At 47.4% G+C, this 23,694-nt stretch overlaps 1 protein-coding gene across 1 annotated transcript; it reads left to right on the forward strand.

Annotated features, from left to right (window-relative positions):
- Nucleotides 1-1,954: 1,954 nt before the first annotated feature.
- Nucleotides 1,955-23,087, forward strand: LOC134407891 (synaptosomal-associated protein 25-like). The gene is made up of 8 exons (XM_063139886.1): nucleotides 1,955-2,037; nucleotides 12,199-12,339; nucleotides 15,802-15,843; nucleotides 17,499-17,547; nucleotides 18,220-18,337; nucleotides 18,682-18,813; nucleotides 21,391-21,535; nucleotides 22,795-23,087. Exons 2-8 carry the CDS (start codon nucleotides 12,268-12,270, stop codon nucleotides 22,861-22,863), a joined length of 627 nt encoding a protein of 208 aa, XP_062995956.1. The 5' UTR covers nucleotides 1,955-2,037; nucleotides 12,199-12,267; the 3' UTR covers nucleotides 22,864-23,087.
- The last annotated feature ends 607 nt before the right edge of the window (nucleotides 23,088-23,694 follow it).

Below are 23,694 nucleotides of genomic sequence, written 5' to 3' on the forward strand. Positions count from 1 at the left end.
TTCTTTTTATAACGAGGCGAAAGAAAATGACTGACGTTGGATGGACAAGTAACCCAAAATTGTGTTTTAGCCAATTAACTGCAGAACCCCTGGCTTGTGGACCTAATCCAGCCTGTACTCTGCACACAAAGGCTCGCTCTGTGTGAAGTGAAAGGCTTGACGAGCCTGAATAAAATTCATATGTAGTTTCCACCAGAATTTGAAAGAAATATATAATATACTGAGCTGATGCTTGAACAAGAAGTACAAATGTGTCCATTTTCAACACTAGTCTTTAATGTGGTGCATCTGTGGCAATTTGTATCAGCTTGGTTTGAAATTTTGTGTGGTTGTAGGCCTCATTAGTTAAATTATAGATGCCCAGTTTCAGGTTATTAGAGGTAACATTTTTGGAAGCAATAGAATTTTGTGGCTTATGGTGTGGAACCTTTTGTGTATGTGTGACTCACCTTAACTAAAGAAGTAGTCCTGTGCTCCTTACAGGAATGATTGTGTTCCCTGTATTATGTGTGCCAATATGTTCTCCCTAATGAGGCAGCTGGTGGTAGGACAGCATGATTTATATCTATCTATCATCTATCTATCTATCCATCTATCTATCTCAGCAAACAGACCCAGCTTTTCATGGGCTGGAATTGCCTTTAACACAAATGTATAGAGGTGGGCAATATATCATCAACCTCTAACATCTTGCATTGTTTGAGCCTTGCAGTATAACACAATAAAATATTCCAGGGTCCTTCTTCTCTGCATCAGTTCTTCGTGAGAGTTTTCCTTTCAGGTCAAGCAGGCAAAGCTTTGCTGAAGATCTAGAACTGGTCCATGAGAGGGGTGACTCTGGAGAATGTTTTGCTGCCTTGTGTCAAATGTGGTTTGGCTTTATTTATTTCATTGTATTGATTTGTTTAAAAATATTTCTATACCGCATATCCAAGTGGTTTACATTGATCAAACTACAATACAAATTCTTTCCTTGAGTTGACTGTTCAAGTTTTAGCAGATGGCACTTTCCTGCAGTGCACACCTGTTCTGGGCAGCACAGTATATTCTAGCTCAGCCTTCCCCAACCTGGTGCCCTCCAGATGTGTTGGACTGCATCTTCTAGCATGCCACCGCCATCATGATTGAGCTAGACTGTGCAATTATTATTATTTTTATACACAGAGTAGGCAAGGCAAGAGGAAAGTTGGCCTCCGAGCTGAGAAGGTTAGAGTAGATGGCTTTTTGATGTCTCCCAAGTTTTCCATATCCTGTGAGGGTTCAAGCCTGCTTCTGAGATAAACTCTTTCTCTCCCTATCATAAGGAATCGTGCAGACAAGACTCCCTGTTTTCCCCTCTCCTTCTCAGGACCATGACCGCATTAGGGATTAACCAAAGCCAAGGCTCGCCAGCTGCATTGCCCAATTATCCAAGGATGCCCCGGTTGCCCGGGTTACTAAGACATCCAGGTTGCTGGGTTACCAAGATGCTCCAGTCACCCAGGTTACAAAGATGTCCAAGTTGCCTGGGTTACTCCACCGGGTTGCCAACATGCCCAAGAGGTACCACATCTTATGAGGTGCCCCAGTTGCCAAATGCTCCAGGTAGGATGCCAGCTCATGCCACATTGAATGCCACACTCCAATGTAACATTGCCTAAATTCCCAGTGAGGCTGATCTCCCTTGGGGCTTAGAGTTCATTCTGTCTGGTGCGGAGCTGCCCAGGTGAATATGCCAAGCTGCCTTCTCCATCCTCCCTGGCTCACGTCGTCGGGTTGCCCCTGGCAACAGCATCCCCTGGAGGGACGGAGGCTGGGTACCAGCCCAAGGCTTTCCCGACCCTGCCCTGTGCCTTTCTTCAGCCTGGCAGCCAATGAGAGAGACCCTCCAGCTGCAGTTCAGGCTGCCCGTCCAATGAAGTTGCTCCGGGGGTGGGGTCAGCGATATCTGCCGCCACTGGCTGAGAAGGCGGGGCTCCATCCCCAAGCGATGCCTTGGTGCTGATGAAGGAGGAAAGAAAGAAGCGAAGCCAGCAGTCTGGACAGAAGGACAAACAGGTAAACATTAAGAGGGGGGGGGGAACAGTTTGTGGGGACAGTTGTTGAAGTCTGGAAAAGGCTGCAGGAAGCAGGTTTCCAAAGCGCATGGTAGTTTCTAAGGGAAGTCTCCAAGAAAGTGAGTATTCATAAGAAGAACCGCCACCATCATCAAAAACATCGAGTTTTATAGCTATACAGAGGGGCTAAACCTCGCAGGCGGAACACCAGCGCTTATTGCCTTCGTAAAGTGGAAAGATGCGGTGTTTCCACATCTCTGCCTTGGAGCGTTTTCATCCCAATATTCGATAAACTTCTACCTTTTGGTTTGCGTGAGCCAGAATTCGGAGCGAGCCCCTTTCCGTGGTGCGTCAGAGAATCTGCAAGCTTTTCTTCCTCCCTCTCTCTCTCTCTCTCTCTCTCTCTCTCTCTCTCTCTCTCTCTCTCTCTCGGCGACCTGTTGTCGGTTTTCTTTCGGTGGGACCTGTTGGCGATCGTGCAAAGTTTGTTCACGGTTCTTCTCTATCTTAGACGAGGTGAATTGCAAGGGAAAAGGTGCGTCGTCATGTGCGTGGAGCTACATTCTAGAGACAGGCGATCTAGAAGAGAAGATCTGGAACCTCTCGAGAGGGGAGGTCGTGAAATGGAGCGTGTGTGTGTGTGTGTGTGTGTGTGTGTGTGTGTGTTGATTTGGGCGCAGTCACCATCCAGAGGAGCCTTCCCAACCTGAGGACCTCCAGATGTGTTGGACTACAACACCCATCACCCCCAGTCAGTATGGAGACAATGGGAATTGTAATCAAACACATCTGGAGGGCTCCAGGTTGGAGAAAGCTAATCTAGAGGAAGTTTATCAGTTTTTTTCTGGAACAAATTCTAGACTTCATAGATGCAGGTTTTTCAGAACGGGAGAACTGGAATTTTATTGGCGGGGTAGTAGTGTCTAGAGTATCCAGTCTGGAGAACAGAGTCTCGGTGCTGGTTTTGCGATGGCCACAAAGAAAGGGACCCCAAAAATTGGTAATCTACTGCTTATCAATGCCAACCTGGGTACAAAGGTGTTTGTTTACAACCTGAGTCAGGATTCTCTTGCAACAAGTCCTAATAATTAAAGGTGTACCCCAGAGTACGTCTTGCTGAAGAGTCAGGGGTAGGTAAGGGTTCTTCCTCTAGATCCCCTACCCATGGACTTGATTCTGATTTGAAGACATTTTTCATAGGGTTATTTGTCTTTTGAGTCTCAGCTTGAAAATGCCACCTCTTTCCCCTGCTCCCACCCCCCCAAAGAGCAATTCTGCCCCATACTCAAAGATTCCTGCTGGAGGTCTCAGATTCCTATTATGTTTTGAAATGCTGACCTGGAAACCTCTTTCTGTAGTTTATGAGCCTTCTGTCTTGCAATTGCTTTGCTCTGTCTAGTTATAACACAAGTTGCAGCTGACCTCTTGCAAAGTGCATCTTAAACAGATGGACGAGCTCTTGAAGGATCGGTGCTGACTGGGCACCTCGGCTTTTGCAAGTACGTCATGCTTCTTTGTCACAAAAGATGCTTCAGAAAACTAATGCGTGCCAAAGGCAACATTTAAGACAACTGTGGCTAGAGAAAATCTATGTCGTTGTATTTCAGATTGCAAAGCTTGATATCAGTTGGAGGTTTGGCTAGCCCTATCTTTTTGGTAGGTTTGATTGACTGAAGAATCTAACACTGGCAAATTGTCATCATTTGGATTGGGAATGAATTTTCTCCCCCTTAGCTGGATCAAGACGTTTGCTCTTCTAAGAATTGGCACTACGTAATCCACATACCGTGGTCTTTTTCACTGTTGCAGAACGAGTTGGAGCGCTACTCTCAGATTTCAGGGGATCAGGTTGGGGGTGGGGGGAATCCCTTGGATCCCATGCTGAATAACTGGAGCCCCCCCCCCCCAAAAAAGATTGCAAATATTTGCATGAGCTGCTTTGGTAACATTTGCGTCTGTTTATCCTTTTCTGTCCCATTCATCTCTTACGATTCTTCTATTGCATTTTCACTTTCTGGATTGTGGCGGTAACAGAGGTGAAAGCAGATGCCCCCTGGCTGGTTGGGAACTTACCACAGTACGCAAAGTGGTGAAATATGACCACATTTCTATGCCTGGTCAGAAATGAAGGGAAGCCAGCTAGCACACCCCTTTTATCAGATTTGTTTTTATAAGATCTGGGGAATTGCCAGTATGATGAAATTGACCTACTCTATCTGCGCTAGAGAAAATCATTTGCTGGGAAATAAGTTTATTGAAAGGCGGCTAACGTGTGCTGCATTTTGGCATGAAAAATTCCAAGTAAAGTTCATCCATTGTTCTTCTTTTCATTAATATGGAAGTGGTGAGTTTGGGTTTATCTTAGAAGGAACTGATATCCTGTTGGCTTTTGTATTTTGGTGATGGTTGGTAGGTGTTATGAACTCGGCTTCGTGGTGGTGATGATGAGATGATGATGATGATAGAAATCCGGGGAAGTTGACCAGGGGGACAATTCTTTTTCCGGGTTGACAGAATGATCAAAAGGTTCACCTGCTGGATCAGCCCAGAGGGGCACCAACTAATTTGACATCCTGCTTCTCACAGCGGCCAACCAGATGCCTTTGGGAAGGCCATAAACAGGAAGTCATGCGTGTGTGTGTAGAATTGGACACCCTTCCTGTGCCCCCCCCCCCATGCCTTGCGAGGTTTCATTTAGCTGTCATGGCTTGACAGATCTATTTTGCATGAATCTATCTGATCCCTTTCTAGTCTCAGCTAGCGGCCGTGGCCGCATCCTGTGGCAGATGCATGAAATGGCTGCACGCATGCTCCTGGCTAAGCGAGCCCTTGTTAAAGGGCAGTCTTTATGCACCCACTATCGCAAGGCTGTTCTGTTCATTCAGCAGACAGGCACTGCTGTACATTTGAATGCCACAGGAGAGAGCTACAGGGGTATGTAAGATGATTTGCTTTTGTATCCGTGTTTCGAGGCTCAAGCCCATAGCGGGACTTGAACCTGGGACCTTCGGAGTGATAGACAGGCACTCTGCCAGTGTGCAACCCTCCAGCTCTGTTACGAGCAGTCATCCAGATCAGCAAGGAAGCCACTTAAGAGCTTCCTTGTCCAGAAGACATTGTGGAACACTGCCTAGCAAAAGAAACTCCTTCTCATGCTGTGGAATTATTCTATGGAACTCACTGCCACAATACATAAGCCACTAATTTTGATGGTTTTAAAATGGGATTAAACAAATTAATGGAGGAAGTGAGGCTTGTTGATAGCTCTTTGCTACGATGTATTTGTGGAGCCTCAATGTTCAGTTGCAGTCTACCTCTGAATAATACTCTTTTATTTTATTATTTATTTGTGACATTTGTATACCGCTGATTTTAATAAAACCTCTCAGTGGTTCACATGATTAAAATTTGATAATAAAAACACCATGTTAAAACACAGCAGTAAGATGCTGCATTAAAACAGTTCCAATTGCAGTAAAAATCAAGAAGCAGTAAAATAAAGTGGTGTAATTAATTTGCTTACAACCCTGGGTGAATGTGTGTTTTTAGGAGGTGTTTAAAAGATGTAACATTTTCTGCCTCCCAAACTGCATGAGGGGGAGTTTTACAGATGGTGGGTGCCACTACAGAGAAGGCCCCGCCCTGGGGGGTAATTCATGGTGACATTCTGTTCATTTTGGAATGGCCAGCAAGGCTTGAGAGCAAAAGCTGCAGAGGGCTATTGCACTGATGTCCTGCTTGGAGTTATCTGGAGATATCTAGGGAACTCTATGGACATTTGGTCTGATCCAGCAGGGCTCTTCTTAGGTTCTTAGTATGACACCTTACACCAGCAAACAAGTCAGCCTTAGCAAGAAGGGGGGCTCTGCAGCTGGAACTAGGATAACCTTGCCTCACTGTGTCCCCAACTTGACAGGGACGAGGACTAGTTTCATGGCTTGGATTTTCATGAGTAACTGAAAGAGAATGGCCCTTTCAGATGCCCAGACCTACACCGAGAGAGAGTGGCAATCCCAACCACAGGGAAAGACCACACACCAGCCTCTGCAGCCCTGGATTCCAGCGCTGCACTTGAAGACAGCAGAAATAGGCTTTTACAATGTGAAGCACTCAGAATGACCCACGCAGGCAAGGCAAGCCTTGTATACTGCAACAGGGAAAGGCAACTTCCTCTCCACCATTGTGACTCTTTGGTTCCGTTTGAGTTCTACTCTGAGAACTGGCCCTGGTTAGGCCTCATCTAGAGTATTGCGTCCAGTTCTGGGCTCCACAATTCAAGAAGGACGCAGACAAGCTGGAGCGTGTTCAGAGGAGGGCAGCCAGGATGATCAGGGGTCTGGAGACAAAGCCCTATGAAGAGAGACTGAAAGAACTGGGCAGGTTTAGCCTGGAGAAGAGAAGATTGAGGGGAGACATGAGAGCACTCTTCAAATACTTGAAAGGATGTCACACAGAGGAGGGCCAGGATCTCTTCTCGATCCTCCCAGAGTGCAGGACATGGAATAATGGGCTCAAGTGACAGGAAGCCAGATTCCAGCTGGACATCAGGAAAAACGTCCTGACTGTTAGAGCAGTACGACAATGGAACTAGTTCCTTAGGGAGGTTGTGGGCTCTCCCACACTAGAGGCATCCCAGAGGCAGCTGGACAACCACCTGTCAGGGATGCTTTAGGGTGGATTCCTGCATTGAGCAGGGGGTTGGACTCGCTGGCCTTGTAGGCCCCTTCCAACTCTGCTATTCTATGATTCTATGAGATGACTTGCCGGCAGCTGATCTCTTGCCCAGTGCATGTGGATGAAATTTCCTTTCTGAGCCCGAATGTAGCAATCTTGAGCGCAAGCCAAACCAATTCCCAAAGATTTCCAAAAGTGATTTATTTGTGAGGGGCGGGGGAGGAGGTGTACCTGCATGTCAGGCCATCCTACATTGGGAATATCTCAAGCTTATTTTCCCCCTGTGGCAGGGCAGGGATGTGGCCGTGCTCCTACCAGAGAGGCTTCCCCAGAACTGCTTGCGACTTCTGAAGCACATGCTCAGCACGTGGAGGGAAGCAGCTGCACGGAAAGCCATGGGGGTTCCTGGAACCACGCAGTGCCAATGGATGGCAAAGTGCCCCTTGGTGGTCCCATCACCCAAGCGGCCCCCAAACACGGCCACAGTGGGGTCTGGGAGGGGAGTGAGCTGATTGGTTCAAGCGTCTGCTACCCACACTAGGGGAAATATTAAGAACGTAAGAACATCAGCAGAGCCCAGAAGCTCGATCAGACCAAGGGTCCATCTAGTCCAGCACTGTGTTCACACAGTGGCTGATTAGCTATCAACCAGGGACCAACAAAGCAGGACATGGTGCAACAGCACCCTCCCGCCCATGTTCCCCAGCAACTGGTGCACACAGGCTTACTCCCTTGGATACTGGAGGAAGCACACAACTGTCAGGGCTACTAGCCATTGCTAGCCTCCTCCTCCAGGAATTGATCCAACCCCCTTTTAAAGCCATCCAAATGGGCGGCCATCACTACATCTTGTGGCCGTGAATTCCATAGTTTAACTCTGCGCTGGGTGAAGAAGTACTTCCTTTTATTTGCCCTGGATCTCCCACCCATCAGGTTCATGGGATAATCCCCTTTGGGTTCTAGTATTTTGAACGAGGGAGAAAAATGTCTCTCTCTCTCTCTCTCTCCACACATTGTGATTTATAATGGCACACAGCTACTGCTTGGCCTGGCCATTGCGCGCTTTCCTTTACTGGGTACCCAGCCATTCCCAGCCATGATTGTTGCTGCCTGCCTGGGGGGGGAGTGTCATTTGACACCCCCCCCCAGATCTCTTGGTGCCACTTTGCCTCCCCCTAGAAACAGCCCCGCTGGTCAGCATGACTCACCCACTTGACATGAGCTGCTTCATCTGTTTGCGACATTCTTTCTGTCCAGCAGTGGGGTGGGGAAAAGACAGCAGGCAGAGGAATCAATGGCATTAGAGGCCGGAGTCTTCACAACCCATTAAGGGGAATGCCGAACGTTTGAAACTTAATGGGCAGGCATTCCCCCTCACTAGCATCCTCTCTCGCTGCACAATAACCTTCCAGATCTCTTTTGGCATTGAAAGCAGGGATAATTTTATTACCATAGATTTCCTCTACTGCCATCTCACAATTCCCTGGAGAATTTGACAATGCAACAGAAATAGGCTGCAAGTCTGGGAAGCCAAAGTTGCCAACTTTTCAACCAAGCCATGCTCCTCTGCCTTTAACGGTAGAATGACATGCAGACAAGAGCGTGTGGTTGCTTTAACTCTATGCCACTGAAAGTGCCACCTTCCCATATCCCCCTCCCTAGATCTAGTGTTAAAAGCACAAGAGCTGTCAGGCTGCCGTGTGTGTGTGTGTGTGTGTGTGTGTGTATGTGTGGTTAGGTCAGTTGGCAACCCTAGTGAGATCGAACTCCACCATACAAGTCGCTCACCGGGAATTTAGAGTTCTTTAGATTTCTGACTGGCTCTGACTGTAACCTGGAGCGTATTCACTGCCCCTGTCAACTCAGAGCCTCCAATGGAAGTTGCCCATCAGATGTTAGCCCCTGGACAGCGCTCTATTTATTTTACTTAAAAGGTTGTTCCACAGAGGAGGGCTAGCATCTCTTCTCAATCCTCCCAGAGTGCAGGACATGGAATAACGGGCTCAAGTTACAGGAAGCCAGATTCCGGCTGGACATCAGGAAAAACTTCCTGACTGTTAGAGCAGTACGACAATAAAACCAGTTCCCTAGGGAGGTTGTGGCTCTCCCACACTAGAGGCCTTCAAGAGGCAGCTGGACAACCATCTGTCAGGGATGCTTTAGGGTGGATTCCTGCATTGAGCAGGGGGTTGGACTTGATGGCCTTGTAAGTCCTTTCCAATTCTGCTATTCTATGATTCTATGATTTAAATGATAATAACTATTTCCACATTTGCATCCGTACTTTGAAATTAGCACTTGCATATATTTTTTAAAATGCAAATGGCCCTTTTTGTTCGGGGATGCCTAAATGGGGCGGCAGCATTGATTTATTTCTTGCCTTATGATACTTGCTGTTTTGCTCCCTAACCATTGCTAAGCTACTTTTATCCTTACACACAACCCACTCCTTTCTTCTCTTTGGCTGCCTTCCGGCTGTCGGAGGGGGGAATCTTACTGGTGCTGCACCACCTCCTCCTCCTTCTCCCCCTCATCATGTTTGCAGTTAAAAACACAAATGCACGCGGCTGCGGGCGCCTATTTTTAATACGTGTGAATTCTGCAAGTGAAGGAGAGCAACAGAAGGTGGGAGCCAGGAGAGGTCCTGGGAGGGTGGGTGGTGTTTCATGTGTCACCCGACAAGCAAACAGCTGCACTTTTCAAGCGCAATAATTATATGCTTTGGGGATGCTGAAGAGGAATCATACCGCAAAGGAGGAGGAGGAGGTGGTGGGTGGGTTGAAGGGCCTGTCCACCCTGGATTTGATTCCTCCTCGGTAGGAATATTAATTAGAAAAGCAACAAGGCAAGGTGGCTGGAGAAGGAATATGCTTCTGGTGCCTGCAGACAAAGAGTCCTGTGGCAACCTGGAGGCTGGTGACTTTGCTGGGACATGGGTTCAGTCACGCAAGGGTCTCCTTCGAGTGAAATGCTGTGGGATTATATGCAGGGGATCAGGCCTCAGCTGAGCAGTGTGAATGCTGCTGTGCTATTTGGCAGAGAAATCAGTGACCACAGCTAGACCGAAGGTTTATCCTGGGATCATTCAGGGTTCGCCCCTGCCTGAGCACTGGATCCCCTGTGTGTCACCTAGATGAACAGGTTTGACCCCTGGACGATCCAGGGATAAACCTTCGGTCTAGCTATGGCCAGTGTCTCAAGGTTCTCAGTGGCTTACCTTTTCGATTTAAAACAGCAGGTTTCTAGCTTTTATGACTATGAAGATGTGTTTGGAAATGTGTGGCCAATTCTCAGTGAAATCTCCATAGCCAGAGGTCGAGCTGAATACACTTTTTAGGGACAAGAGGCTTCAGTGAACCTCCTTTGGCACAGAATTCAGTGTCTTATATCAGGTTTTAAAAAAAGTAGAAACAAATTTCTAGTCCATATGGCCATGAGGATCTGCCTGAAAGTGTGTGAGCAAATCCCACTGAAATCTCCAAAGCAAAAGAAGGGCTGGGGGCACGGAGCATCAGGGTGTTTGCCCCTCACATGGTGAACCAAATCAGAATCAATCACAGGAAACTGAGAGCAGTATGAAACCCAACAACAACAGCTGAGAAAGAGCAAATAGAAATTCCACGTGTTCACGTGTTCACTCCACGTGCACAATTTGTTCTGATCTCAGACATCACCTTTTCTCAGCGCAGTATATCTATGTATAAGCATGGAGTACACAACCCCAGGCGTAGTGGAAGAAAGAGCAAGTTAAGAAGTTAGGCCTCATCTAGAGTATTGCGTCCAGTTCTGGGCTCCACAACTCAAGAAAGACGCAGACAAGCTGGAGCGTGTTCAGAGGAGGGCAACCAGGATGATCAGGGGTCTGGAAACAAAGCCCTATGAAGAGAGACTGAAAGAACTGGGCAGGTTTAGCCTGGAGAAGAGAAGATGGAGGGGAGACATGAGAGCACTCTTGAAAGACTTGAAAGGTTGTCACACAGAGGAGGGCCAGGATCTCTTCTCGATCATCCCAGAGTGCAGGACACGGAATAATGGGCTCAAGTGACAGGAAGCCAGATTCCGGCTGGACATCAGGAAAAACTTCCTGACTGTTAGAGCAGTAATGGAACCAGTTACCTAGGGAGGTTGTGGGCTCTCCCACACTGGAGGCCTTCAAGAGTCAGCTGGACAGTCACCTGTCAGGGATGCCTTAAGGTGGATTCCTGCATTGAGCAGGGGGTTGGACTCGATGGCCTTGTAGGCCCCTTCCATCTCTGCTAGTCTATGATTCTATGATTCTAAGTGCCCTGCTGGATCAGACCAAGGGTCCATCTAGTCCAGCACTCTGTTCACACAGTGGCTGGCCAGCTGTCAGCCAGGGATGAACAAGCAGGACGTGGTGCAACAGCACCCTCCCACCCATGTTCCCCAGCAACTGGTGCACACAGGCTTACTCCCTCGGATACTGGAGGTAGCACACAACCATCAGGGCTAGTGACCATTGCTAGCCTCCTTCTCCAGGAATTTATCCAAACTCCCCTTTTAAAGCCATCCAGTTTGGTGGCCATCCCTACATCTTGTGGCAGTTTATTGAGCAACTCAAATGTTCCATTAACCTGGAACAAAACACAGAGAGAGATGAAATTGGGCACAATAATAAACTATGGCTTACCATTACAGGAATAAACCACAGGGAGCCTTGAGCTCAAACACTCAGGAGCTTTCACATCCATTTTGGATTAAACTCAGTTTAGCATTACATCTGAACCTTAAACTGTGGTTAATCTTAACTAAACTTGGTTGAAATAAATTAACTTCATTGCCCATTGTTTGAAGCTGGCTTCTTCCAACAAACCATAGTTAAAATTTAGATTGTGTTTTTTTTTTGGAGAAAAAGTCCAGCTGGTCTGATCCAAAAAGAATGCACTTTCTGTTTTCATGCAACAACAAGACTGTCCTATTGGCAATGGCCAACTTCGCTCTTGCAGCTCAAATGTATAAAGCAAAACTTCTGACCTTGTATGTCTGATTTGTTTTGGCATTGTTTTTATTGTGCTTGTTGTAACAATAAAGCTTTGTTACTATTACTACTACTACTAGCGAGTTCCATAATTTAACTATGTGCTGTGTGAAGAAGTCATGGGGCTGAGAGTTAGGTCTGTCTTGTCTGCACACAAAAACTGAAAGAAACTTAATGGAGCTTTGATATTTGGAGGGGGGGGTTGATGAAGGAGCAGTCCAGAAGAGCCCCCCACCCCCACCAGATCAATTTTCCTTGAGGCAAAACAGCTTTTCCTAACCTGGTGCCCTCCAGCTGTGTTGGACTGCAAGTCCCATCAGTCCCAGCTAGAGAAGAATCCAGAATCCTTTGCTGCACAGAGAGAGTAATGGGAGCTGCTTTCAGCTCAAGGCAGAGGTGTTTTGGTAAGCAAAACATGACCGGGTGAGTATTTACGATCTCTCAAAAAGGATGTTCCTCTCCTCATTGATCTCTCCTGCTTTCTTGCAGAAGACCGTGGAGTCGTCCACACAAGGGAAATCCCCTCCCTCCCACTACACTTCTCTGTAGGATCCCAAGATGGCAGCCAATGGTGTGGCGGGATGTGAATGTGAAAACGTTGAACAGCGCATCCACCAGGTCAACAATGAGGTAGGGGAAGAGCATTTGTGCACTACCAGCGACCCTGCTTTCGTCAATGAAGGTGTTGCTGGCCTTGCCACAAGTTGTAGGGTGACCCTATGGAAAGGAGGACAGGCCTCCTGTATCTTTCACAATTGCATAGAAAAGGGAATTTCAGCAGGTGTCGTTTGTATGCATGAAGCACCTGGTGAAATTCCCTCTTCATCACAACAGTTAAAGGGCAACAGTTAAAGTACAGAGTGACCAGATACAAGAGGGCAAGGCTCCTGCAGCTTTAACTGTTGTGATGAAGAGGGTATTTCACCAGGTGCTAAATGACACCTGCTGAATTTTTCTTTTATATACAACTGTTAAAGATACAAGAGCCCTGTCCTCCTTTTCATAGGGTCACCCTAGCCACAAGGAGCAGAGGTGAAGGCAGCTTTACAAGGAGGAGGAATTTGGGAAGGCAACCTCCCATCTCAGCTAACTAGCCAATTTGATGCTGGGCAACAAATTCATCCAAATCTCATCTAAATTGCCTCCACACTAGTTGTTTAGCACGGAATTCCTACCCTTTATAAAGAATTTAGCTGGCATTATTGCTAGCCTGCTGCATTCCAAATGTTTTCGGTTTTGCCTTTCCACCTTTTTTTCTGATCCAATCTTGTGGTTGTTCCCCCCCTCCAAATAAAATGCATTTGTAGTGCCCATCAGTCCAGTATGGACTGGCAAAACACTATTAAGGCTTGTCAAAATTACTGTGCCTTTGCTGCTGTGGAAGGAATAGCTTCCTCTGACTCTAATAGCTTCCTGTTCAACGTATCAGCAACACTGCTGGTGAATAACTGACGGATTGCACTTTAATTCCCCATAATTCCTGGATTCTTTTGATTATTTTTATGGCCTTTTTTATTTTAAAAAAGCAGCATTGTGTTATTTTTAATAAAAGGGTGCGTGGGTTGAGGAAATTGGTAATTAAAGCCATCCATGCAGGGAACAGGAACTGACCTATTATAGGGGAAATGTTATCAGTAATTTATCAGTAATGCCATTGCCGCACTGAACAGGCAGCAATTAGTGGCAGAAACCTCAAGGAGGAAGCTTCTAATTAAAGTTTCAGGGGATAGACGTATTTTTGGCTATGGAGAAAGGCACTGCTGAATACTACGGCATTAAGTAGTATTATTCTTCTCGATCCTCCCAGAGTGCAGGACACGGAATCATGGGCTCAAGTTACAGGAAGCTGGATTCCGGCTGGACATCAGGAAAAACCTCCTGATTGTTAGAGCAGTACAACAATGGAATGAGTTACCTAGGGAGGTTGTGGGCTCTCCCACACTAGAGGCCTTCAAGAGGCAGCTGGACAGCCATATGTCAGGGATGCTTTAGGTTGGATTCCTGCATTGAGCAGGGGGTTGGACTTGATGGATGTGTAGGCCCCTTCCAACTCTGCTATTCTATGATTCTAAGTGCAGTCTGAAAAAATGTTTTGATCCCACTTCCAGCTGATGGTAGAGAATCAATGCCTCAGCCGTAGATAGATTCGTTGTCTGGATGCAACTCTTACTCAATGCTTTCTTCACTCCCATGTTGGAGAGAGCTGGTGCATCCAGTCAAGAAACCGCCTTGCTGTAGCCACCCCTGAAATATCTTTGAGGTCTTTCGAGCAAAGCCCTGCCTGGTCTCCAAACTCCATGTGATTGTTCTGTCCCTGGTCTAAAATCGAGAGAAGACTGAGGGGAGACATGACAGCACTCTTCAAATAATTGAAAGATTGTCACACAGAGGAGGGCCAGGATCTCTTCTCGATCCTCCAGGACACGGAATAATGGGCTCAAGTTTATAGGAAGCCAGATTCTGGCTGGACATCAGGAAAAACTTCCTGACTGTTAGAGCGGTACGATAATGGAATCAGTTACCTAGGGAGGCTGTGGGCTCTCCCACCCTAGAGGCCTTCAAGAGGCAGCTGGACAACCATCTGTCAGGGATGCTTTAGGGTGGATTCCTGCATTGAGCAGGGGGTTGGACTCAATGGCCTTAGAGGCACCTTCCAACTCTGCTATTCTATGATTCTATGATAGATAACCTTGTGCTCGCCCCTCTCTCTCACCCCAAAGTGAACTTTCCCATCCCTGCCATAACCTATCAAATAACTTTGGGGGATTAGCAAAGGGCACAGGAGACTTTTCAGTCTGCTGCCAGGCAGTTAGATTGGAAGCTGTTTCTTCATGCGGATGCAAGGCATGTGCGAAGGGCAGAGGCTGGTGTCATGCTGTGTGGCTCTTTGTCCTCTGGCCTCTTCTACTTTGCCCTAACTTAGGGCCTCTCGAGAACAAAGGCAACAGCTGCTTGTGCTTGGATCTTGGCCCAGTGGTTCTATTCCCCCCCCCCCCTATTTTTAAGCTGAACAATGTCAAATGTTTCAGCAGGCGGTTCCTTATTCTTCTGGTTTGAGAAGCCCCGAAAGGAGCAGGTGGAGCCAGGCTAAGAGATGGGTCAGCACCTGCTTGGCTCAAAGTCCCCGGGAAAAGGTCTGCCTTACTCCTTGTTATGATGCAGGCCTTGGGCTTTGTCGGCAGGAGAACATGGGAGGACAGGCAGCGTCAGAATTGGAAGCGATGGGAGCGCTGCCACCGGCAAGATCTGATTTGGTGATGGCAGGGTCTTACGCAAATGAGACCGATTTGCCGAATATAATTTGTTCTCATAAAAGTTTTGGGAGGGGTTAAAATGGGGATGTCTGTTGTTTCCAATGAGCATGTGCAGATTTCTTTCCTCCAAAATGGCAGATGTCTTTACACAAACTGTGTGTGTGCGTGTGCGTATGCCTCTATATAGGCAAATCGTCTCTGAACGTAGGCAGAATTCCCTTTCTTCTTGCTTTGGGTAAAATCTATCTATCTATCTATCTATGTATCTATCTATGATTGATTAATGTTCATCGATGCCCTATAACTAAAAAGTTTCAGTCAGGCAAGTAAAATTCTTTTTTGCAAACCTTTCAAGGGGGCTCTGCAGGCCGGATGCAGAACCTCTGCATGCTGGATTAGGTCTGCAGACCAGATCTTCCACATCCAGTCAAGGCTGGTGGCTCTGAGGCCAGTGGGGCAGTGAATCTGCTCCGGGTCCCAATCAGAACTGAAGTCGTTCTCCAAACTATATAGGCCTTTTGCCTTCACGAAATGCTTGGAAGCTTCCCAGAGGCACCCGGCTGTCCTCTGTTGGAGGTAGATTGCTGGGCTAGATGGGTCCTCAATTTGATCCGGCCAGACCTTTTGTATGTAAATGTGGAATGCATAAGGAAATGGGTCCACTCTTTAAAAGCCATCCCCCATTTTCCAAGCAGAAACTTCAGGTGTTCTGCCAGGAACGTATATTGCTGTTCCGCTGCAATACAGGCCATCCAGGAAGGGCATTTCTCTCTCTCTCTCTCTCTGCCTCTCCCTTCTAACAATATTGTATTCTTGTCGTTTTTAATCCTCCCTGCAGTCTTTGGAGAGCACCAGGCGGATGCTACAGCTGGTAGACGAGGTAAGAATGAAACAAAGCCGATGCAGGAGTGCATGTTATGAACCACTGGCAAACCGTGGGCGTTCTGTCAGCCAGGGATCAGCGGCCACCCGGCCCCTTCAACTCCATAGCCCAGCCGCGGCTTGCCTTCGTTGGTCATAACCTTGCACGACAGAGAGCCGTTTTCATCAGAGGGTAGCCTCTTTTCTGTGCCAGAAAGTAGCAGACTTTAGTCCAGTCTTTCCCAACTTTGCGTCCTCTGGATGGATAGGACCACAACTCCCATCATTCATTGCTGGGAATGATGGGAGTTGTAGTCCAACCCATCTGGAAGGCACGAGGTTGGGAAAGGCAGCTTTAATCCTGCCTCAGGCATCCACCTCCTCCTCACCTTGAGCTGTCTGTTCCGCGCCCACAGCCTTCGCCCTGGCTTTGGCAAAGAGCTCTTTCCGGCAAGGGAACAGCAATACAGCTGGCAAAGCTATTCTTTACCCGGAGAATGTCAGTAACAAAAGCAGCTCAAAATTCACAATAATTAGCCTGCTCTGAGAAACAACACCCCCCCCCCATATAATATTCAAAATACATTCGAGGTGGACTGAAATAGCCATGTTCACAAGCAACCTTTAAAAAGCTCCAGATCTTTGAATTAAAACAATATCTTCTGAATGAAAATGCAGGAATGCACCCCGCCACCCCCCCCACCCCCCCCACAAATTATCTTCCAAAAATATAAGGACATCAAATCCACTATACTAAAACACAAAACATTCTCAAGATTGCTTAAAAAGATCGTACTGCAAAATTATATAGTTTTGGCTTTTCGCAATGTGTTCAAAGATTCGGAGCTTTTGGGTTGTACCGTATTTCTTCGATTCTAAGACTCCATCGATCGTAAGACGCACACTAATTTCAGTACCACCAACCGAAAGAAAAGCTTTGATTCTAAGAAATAATAAACGCACCCGCGATTCTAAGACGCACCCTGTTTTTAGAGACGTTTATATGGGGGGAAAAGTGCGTCTTAGAATCGAAGAAATACGATATATGACTTTGGTCCATCTCAAATATATTTTGAATGTAGTTCATTACATTGGGTGTTGTTTTCCAGAGCTTGTTAAGTACTGTGTATTTTTTAAAAGGCATCCCCTTGATTTAATGTATATATATATATATATATATATATATATATATATATATATATATATTTCTGAAATCTGTTTGGAATTGCTTGTCTGCGTGGCTTTTTTGTTTCTTTGCTTTTTCTTTCAGTTGTGTTCAATCTATTGTTCAATCTCTACCCTAACCCTAACCCTAACGGGCTCAAGTTAAAGGAAGCCAGATTCCAGCTGGACATCAGGAAAAACTTCCTGACTGTTAGAGCAGTACGACAATAGAACCAGCTCCCTAGGGAGGTTGTGGGCTCTCCCACCCTAGAGGCCTTCAAAAGGCAGCTGGACAACCATCTGCCATCTGCTTTAGGGTGGATTCCTGCATTGAGCAGGGGGTTGGACTAGATGGCCTTGTAGGCCCCTTCCAATTCTGCTATTCTATGATTCTATTGCTTTTGGGTGATTTTTTTTCCAGGCTCCAGAAATAATGCCATATTAGGTGGGGTTTGATATAATTATTGATTCTTCTCTCTCTCTCTCCCCTCTGCATCTCTTTTCCAACAGAGCAAAGACGCTGGAATTCGAACTTTGGTCATGCTGGATGATCAGGGAGGTAAGGAAGGCCGAAGGCTCCATGGTAGAGCTTTCACTGAGAATACGAGAGTGTGTGAGACAGAAGCACAGCTTTGCCAGTGAATAGGTGAGAATGCACAGTTGAAAACTCCTATCTCAGACGCTGGTCACAACTATGGAGCAGCAGTAGAATTCCATTTCAAGTATGCGGCGTCTCTATCACATCACTATATAAAGAAGTTCATGGTCCTTTGGGGGGGGGGGAATCTTTCTTAGTTTTGTTTGGAACTGATGGGGATTGTCAGGCTGAAATTCTCCTGTTCCTTCTGCAATGACCAAAAACGCCTCCAGTCGCCCACACCCTTCAACAGAAGATCGAATGCTCTTTTTAATTATTAGTATTCCAAACAAGTTGTCTTGAAATTCACTTTTCTTTCCACAGTCCATGGACAGACTTGGGGAGCTGTTCACACAACATGCCGACCCACACTCCACCAATGGTTGAGTGTGGGTTGCTGTTGAACTCTGAGTTGTTTGTCGAGCCGTGGGTTAGCCGTTCACTCCAGAACTTCATTCTGCTGCATGTAGATCCAACCTGTGTGCCCAAAAAGGGGTCTCCGGTGTACGGGAGCTTCATGTGGGTTGATTCTTCCTTCGCCCAATTATTGGGGCAAAGGTTTCATTGACGTGCCTTCCATCTCCTCCTGCTCAGAGCAGCTTGACCGAATTGAGGACGGCTTAGACCAGATCATCCAGGATATGAAGGAGGCAGAGAAGAACCTCACAGACATGGCCAAGTGCTGTGGCCTCTTCGTCTGTCCTTGTGCCAAGTAAGTCCTTCTGTAAAAATGTTAGAAGCACCTTTCTGGATCGGACTCAACATGGGTTCGTTGGCATGTTGCCAACAGTGGCGAAGCAAAGGCTTCTGGGAAGTTGACAGGTAGGGCATGTGGGTGATAGCCCACTCCTTGTTGGTTTTTCCCCAGCATCTGGTATTCTGGGGCAGACTGCTTATACATAAGGATGCTTTCATCATTTCCCCTGTTGTGACGCGTGGCTTTTCCTCTGTAGGTTGCTCTTCCACCACCATGCTTTTATCCTGGGACATTTCAGGTCACGCAGGCCACATCCTCTGCTGAATTCCCGTCTGCCTGTGTGTTCTTCTCAAATGTAGGTTAAAGAACTTAAAAGCCATGGAGGCCAACAAGGCAGCGGCCAGCAGCGACCAGGACAAGGTGGTCTCCCGGCAGCCTTGCGTGGTGGCCGACGGCAACCAAATGGTCATGAGTGGACCCTTCATCCAGAGGTAAAGGAGGGAGGAGAGGGAGGGAGGGGATGTGGCAGCCCTTTCCAACCTGGGGCCTTCCAGATGTGTTGGACTACAACTCCCATTATTGGCCATGCTGGCTGAGGGTGATGGGAGTTGTAGTCCAACACACCTGGAGGACCCCAGGTTGGAGAAGGCTGGAGTGAAGGAGGAGACGGTTTCTTTTCTCCTCTCTTTATAGAAGGTTTTACTGCTGTTATGGCAGGTGGGAAAACAGCCCTTTCTGCACAGAGACTTTTAAGACAATGTTTTCTAAAGTCCCAACGGTTCAATCTGTATTAAAAATTGTAAGAAAACTTCGCTGTTAAACGTAAGAGTTTTCCCTAAAACCAGCGTTAAGAGTAGGGCTGTGCACGGAACCCCCGGTCCGCTCCGGTTCCTGATCCGCAACTTTTGGATCGGGTCCGCTCCGCCCTGTGTCGATCCACCTATGGTTCGTTCCGCTGCAGAGCTCCGGATCCGAATAGGAGCTCCATGGCGGTGGCGGCGCCAGGTAAGCCCCCCCTGCCCACTCACAACTTATCTGCCTCTGTCGTGGTCCGGCGGCGGCTTCAACTGAGGCCGAGGATTCAAACAGGAAGACCAGGCCGCAGCGCGGCCTGGTCTTCCGGTTTGAATCCTCGGCCTCAGTTGAAGCCGCCGCCGGACCACGATGGAGCCAGGTAAGCCCCCTTCCCTCTGCCCCCTTACCTGGCTCTGTCACCGCATGGACTGTGGCAGCACCAGGTAAGCCCCCATTTACCTTTTTTTCGGAGCTCCAGATCGAGGCGAAGGATCTGCTTGGTCTCGATCTGCAGCTCCCCCGATCCGATCCGTCTCCGCCTTTGTCGGAGGCGACTCAGGCCGCCTCACTATCGCTTCTCCAATCCGAAGCAAAGTGGAGAACAGCCCTAGTTAAGAGCCCAAGGACGGAGTTTGTCGTAAATGTGTTTTTGTTTTGTTTTTTGAATTGTAAATGTTTTGGGGGTTTTTCAGTTCAGGAACATGTTATTTACTTTTCAAGAACTTTCAATGTTCTTATTTTCAACTTACAAGGATGATTCATTTCATGTAGCAATTATGTGTTTCCAAAGGATGTTCTTGCGGTTCATTGTCATTTCCATATAATTTTAAATAATTACATCGAAAAGATCCTCTTTTAGAATGTGAGAAAGAATGGTGCAGCCATTGAGGAGCTTGCCCACCCCATTGTTTCTGAGTGAGTCCCTGTTCTGGGCAAGAAGGCAAGTCTGAGCAGCCAGTCATGCAGAGCGACTATAGGCAGCCTCAGGGGAGGACAGGTAATTCCACTAGGGCTGTGTTTCAGGTATGACTGAATGAGCCAAACTCTGATGGAAAGACACGGGAGAACTTCCAGTCAACCTCCAGGGGAGACTAGTAGTTAGGAAGCAAAGACAGAACAGTGACTCTTACTGAGAAGCAGCAGGCCAGCCTCCTTTATGTGCGTGGGAACTTTGGGCTCCCAGGAAGCGTCTACTAATTTAAGGTGCAATCCTATGCAAGTTTAGGCTGAAAAAGCCCTACAACGCCCAGCATTCTGGGAGTTGTAGGACTTTTTTCTGTCTAAATATACATAGGTTTGCGCCCTTAATATATTTATCATTAGAACATAAGAAGAGCCCTGCTAGATCATTCCAGGGGCCATCCAGTCCAGCACTCTGTTCACACAGTGGCCAACCAGCTGTTGGCCAGAGTTGAACAAGCAGGACATGATGCAATAGCACCCTCCTGCCCATGTTCCCTAGCAACTGGTGCACACAGGCTTACTGCCTTGGATACTGGAGGTAGCACATAACCATCAAGGCTAGTAGCCATTGATAGCCTTCTCCTTCAGGAGTTTATCCAACCCCCTTTTAAAACCACCCAAATTGGTGGCTACCATTACATCCTGTGGTAGTGAGTTCCATAATTTAACTGTGTGCTGTGTGAAGAAGTCCTTCCTTTTATTTGCCCTGAATCTCCCACCAATCAGCTTCATGGAATATGACCCCATTGGGTTCTAGTATTTTGAGAGAGGAAGAAAAAGGTCTCTCCCTATCTTTGTGGGGAGAGATGCATTTCTTCTTTTGAACATCAGAACATCAGAAGAGCCCTGATGCTCGATCAGACCAAGGGTCCATCTAGTCCAGCACTCTGTTCACACAGTGGCCAACCTGCCATCAGCCAGGGATGAACAAGCAGGACATCAACAAGAACAACTTCTTCTTCTTCTTCTTCTTCTTCTTCTTCTTCTTCTTCTTCTTCTTCTTCTTCTTCTTCTTCTTCTTCTTCTTCTTCTTCTTCTTCTTCTGAACATAGGAAGAACCCTGCTGGATTAGACCAAGGGTCCATCTAGTTCAGCACTCTGTTCAACCAGCCGTTGGCTGGAGACCAACAAGGCAGGACATGGGTGCAATAGCACCCTCCCACCCATGTTCCCCAGCAACTGTTGCACACAGGCTTATTGTTGGCACACGGGCGTATCATAGTATGCTTTGGTCAATTGGCACATTACCTGGGAGTTACTGATTTAGGAATACAGGAATCTCATCTTGTTGGATGTGTGTTTTCATTCAGGGTAATGAAAGACGATGTGGAGGAAGAGATCGAACAGAACTTGACTCAAGTGGACAGCATGCTAAGCAACCTTCGCAGCATGGCCGTGGATATGAGCAACGAAATCGACGTCCAGAGCAAGCAAGTGGACAACATCAAAGACAAGGTGAGTGGTGACGCGCTCCACTGGGACGGAGAGGCTTAGCCAGCGGGGCAAATCTCTCTATCTCCGTTTCTGCATCCACGTCCAATCACCACATTGAATGAATTTCACCAGCATCCTTGAGTTGTGAAACCTGCCTTCCCCAACCTGACGCTCTCCAGGTGTGTTGGGACTGCAACGGCCATCACTCCCATTCAGCATGGCTGTTGGCCAGCTGTGTTGCACCAGTCTGGCGAAGACTGGGTTGTGACATGTTCGTATAGCTTCCAAATCGCGTGAGGTACTGGTTCCTCTCTATTCGGCCCTGGTTAGGCCTCACCTAGAGTACTGCGTCCAGTTCTGGGCTCCACACTTCAAGAAGGATGCAGACAAGCTGGAGCGTGTTCAGAGGAGGGCAACCAGGATCATCAGGAGTCTGGAAACAAAGCCCTATGAAGAGAGACTGAAGGAACTGGGCATGTTTAGCCTGGAGAAGAGAAGATTGAGGGGAGACATGATAGCACTCTTCAAATACTTAAAAGGTGGTCACACAGAGGAGGGCCAGGATCTCTTCTCAATCATCCCAGAGTGCAGGACACGGAATCATGGGCTCTAGTTATAGGAAGCCAGATTCCGGCTGGACATCAGGAAAAACTTCCCAACTGTTAGAGCAGTACGACAATGGAACCAGTAACCTAGGGAGGTTGTGGGCTCTCTCACACTAGAGGCCTTCAAGAGGCAACTGGACAGCCACCTGTCAGGGATGCTTTAGGGTGGATTCCTGCATTGAGCAGGGAGTTGGACTCGATGGCCTTGTAGGCCCCTTCCAACTCTACTATTCTGTGATTCTATGACCCACCAGCAGAGGGCAGTGTTGTTTTACTTCGTTGCCCCCATCCTAAAAGGCCAAAATGCCTCTAATAAGGTCCAGTTACTTCCAACTCTACTATTCTGTGATTCTAGAAAGAGCTTTAAAAGACAAGATGGTTCCATTTTTTGTACTTCTGGCACCAACCCTTTTTGCCACTGGCCTTGCTCGCCAGTGGAACGCCGCTCTCAAGAGCTTATAAGAACTGAATTTCATCCTCAGACTGAAAGAGGTCCTCCCCCACCCCGCGTGGCGTCAGGCATCGTTCGTGCCTTGGTTGCATAGTTGCAGACATGCGGACGCTCAGCCCGGTTTGCTGGTGCAACAGCGTCTGCATCTTCTGGAGGCGCCTGGTCTCTGGAGGGGAATAATGTTCTCTGCACGCCACCATTCACCCTTTTCCTTTTCTCTTCAGGCCAATGCTAATGTGATCAGCATCAACGCAGCCAACAATCAAACCACCAAGATGCTGAAAAAAGCCTGACGTGTTCTCCAGCCACCCCTCGCCCCCACCCCCACGACGACGACAAGAACGACGCCTTCCACCCTACACCCAGAGTGGATGGTTTCGAATCACGGCATTCCAATCCAGTTTTCCATTCCGAACCTCGTCCATTTCCTGAACAGGCATGCATGCTTACTGGTTGCCAAAATGACGATTCAAACTCCTTGGTTTGCAGCTAAGTAGAGCCGTAATACAAGCGACGAGCATAACCCAGAGTCTCTGGCCGTGCATCCCCTGTGCACTGCAGAATTATGTCTCTGTCTGCGCAAGAGTCCATTCTTCTGTGGAGCTTTCTCTGGATCCAATCTTAACACAAGCGTGTCTGTGGCTACTCCTGTTTAGTTCCTGGTTTGTGCAATTCTGTGAGGGGGTGGGAAATACGCATTCCCCATCCAATCAAATCTAAGGACATTCCAATTGGCTGGACAGAAAATTCCCCTCCACAAAAGCCCCCCCAAATGAGGGTACAAAGGATGACAGGGTGAGGATGAATGAGAAAATTTTAGGGACTCAAGCAATGTCTTTCTTCTCTCTCTCTCTCTCTCTCTGAGCCTTTCTGCATGAGGCTTTTATTATGCACTCATGATTGCTCACTCACAGTAGTTTGCAGGTCCTTTATAAGACTTCGTCATCCTCCAGGCCCTCTCCCGTGCTTTGTGACCCTTATTGTGATTTTTTTCTTAACAGGGAAAGTGTGGCATATGTTAAGTTCTCTGTGTAATCGTGCAATTCTACAATGCCACCTAGTGGTTGTGCAATGGAACATAAAGAAAGGCAGCGATAGAAAACCCCTGGAAAAAAGCACGTGTA

Source organism: Elgaria multicarinata, chromosome 13, assembly GCF_023053635.1.
Source record: "Elgaria multicarinata webbii isolate HBS135686 ecotype San Diego chromosome 13, rElgMul1.1.pri, whole genome shotgun sequence".
Classification (NCBI taxonomy): domain Eukaryota; kingdom Metazoa; phylum Chordata; class Lepidosauria; order Squamata; family Anguidae; genus Elgaria; species Elgaria multicarinata.

Excerpts from the sequence above, each read along its gene's own strand:
- LOC134407891 (XM_063139886.1), top strand. The coding sequence starts at position 12,268 with ATGGCAGCCAATGGTGTGGCGGGATGTGAATGTGAAAACGTTGAACAG. Across the intron at positions 15,844-17,498 it reads TGCTACAGCTGGTAGACGAG|AGCAAAGACGCTGGAATTCG; the intron begins GTAAGAATGAAA and ends CTTTTCCAACAG. Across the intron at positions 18,338-18,681 it reads TTCGTCTGTCCTTGTGCCAA|GTTAAAGAACTTAAAAGCCA; the intron begins GTAAGTCCTTCT and ends TCTCAAATGTAG.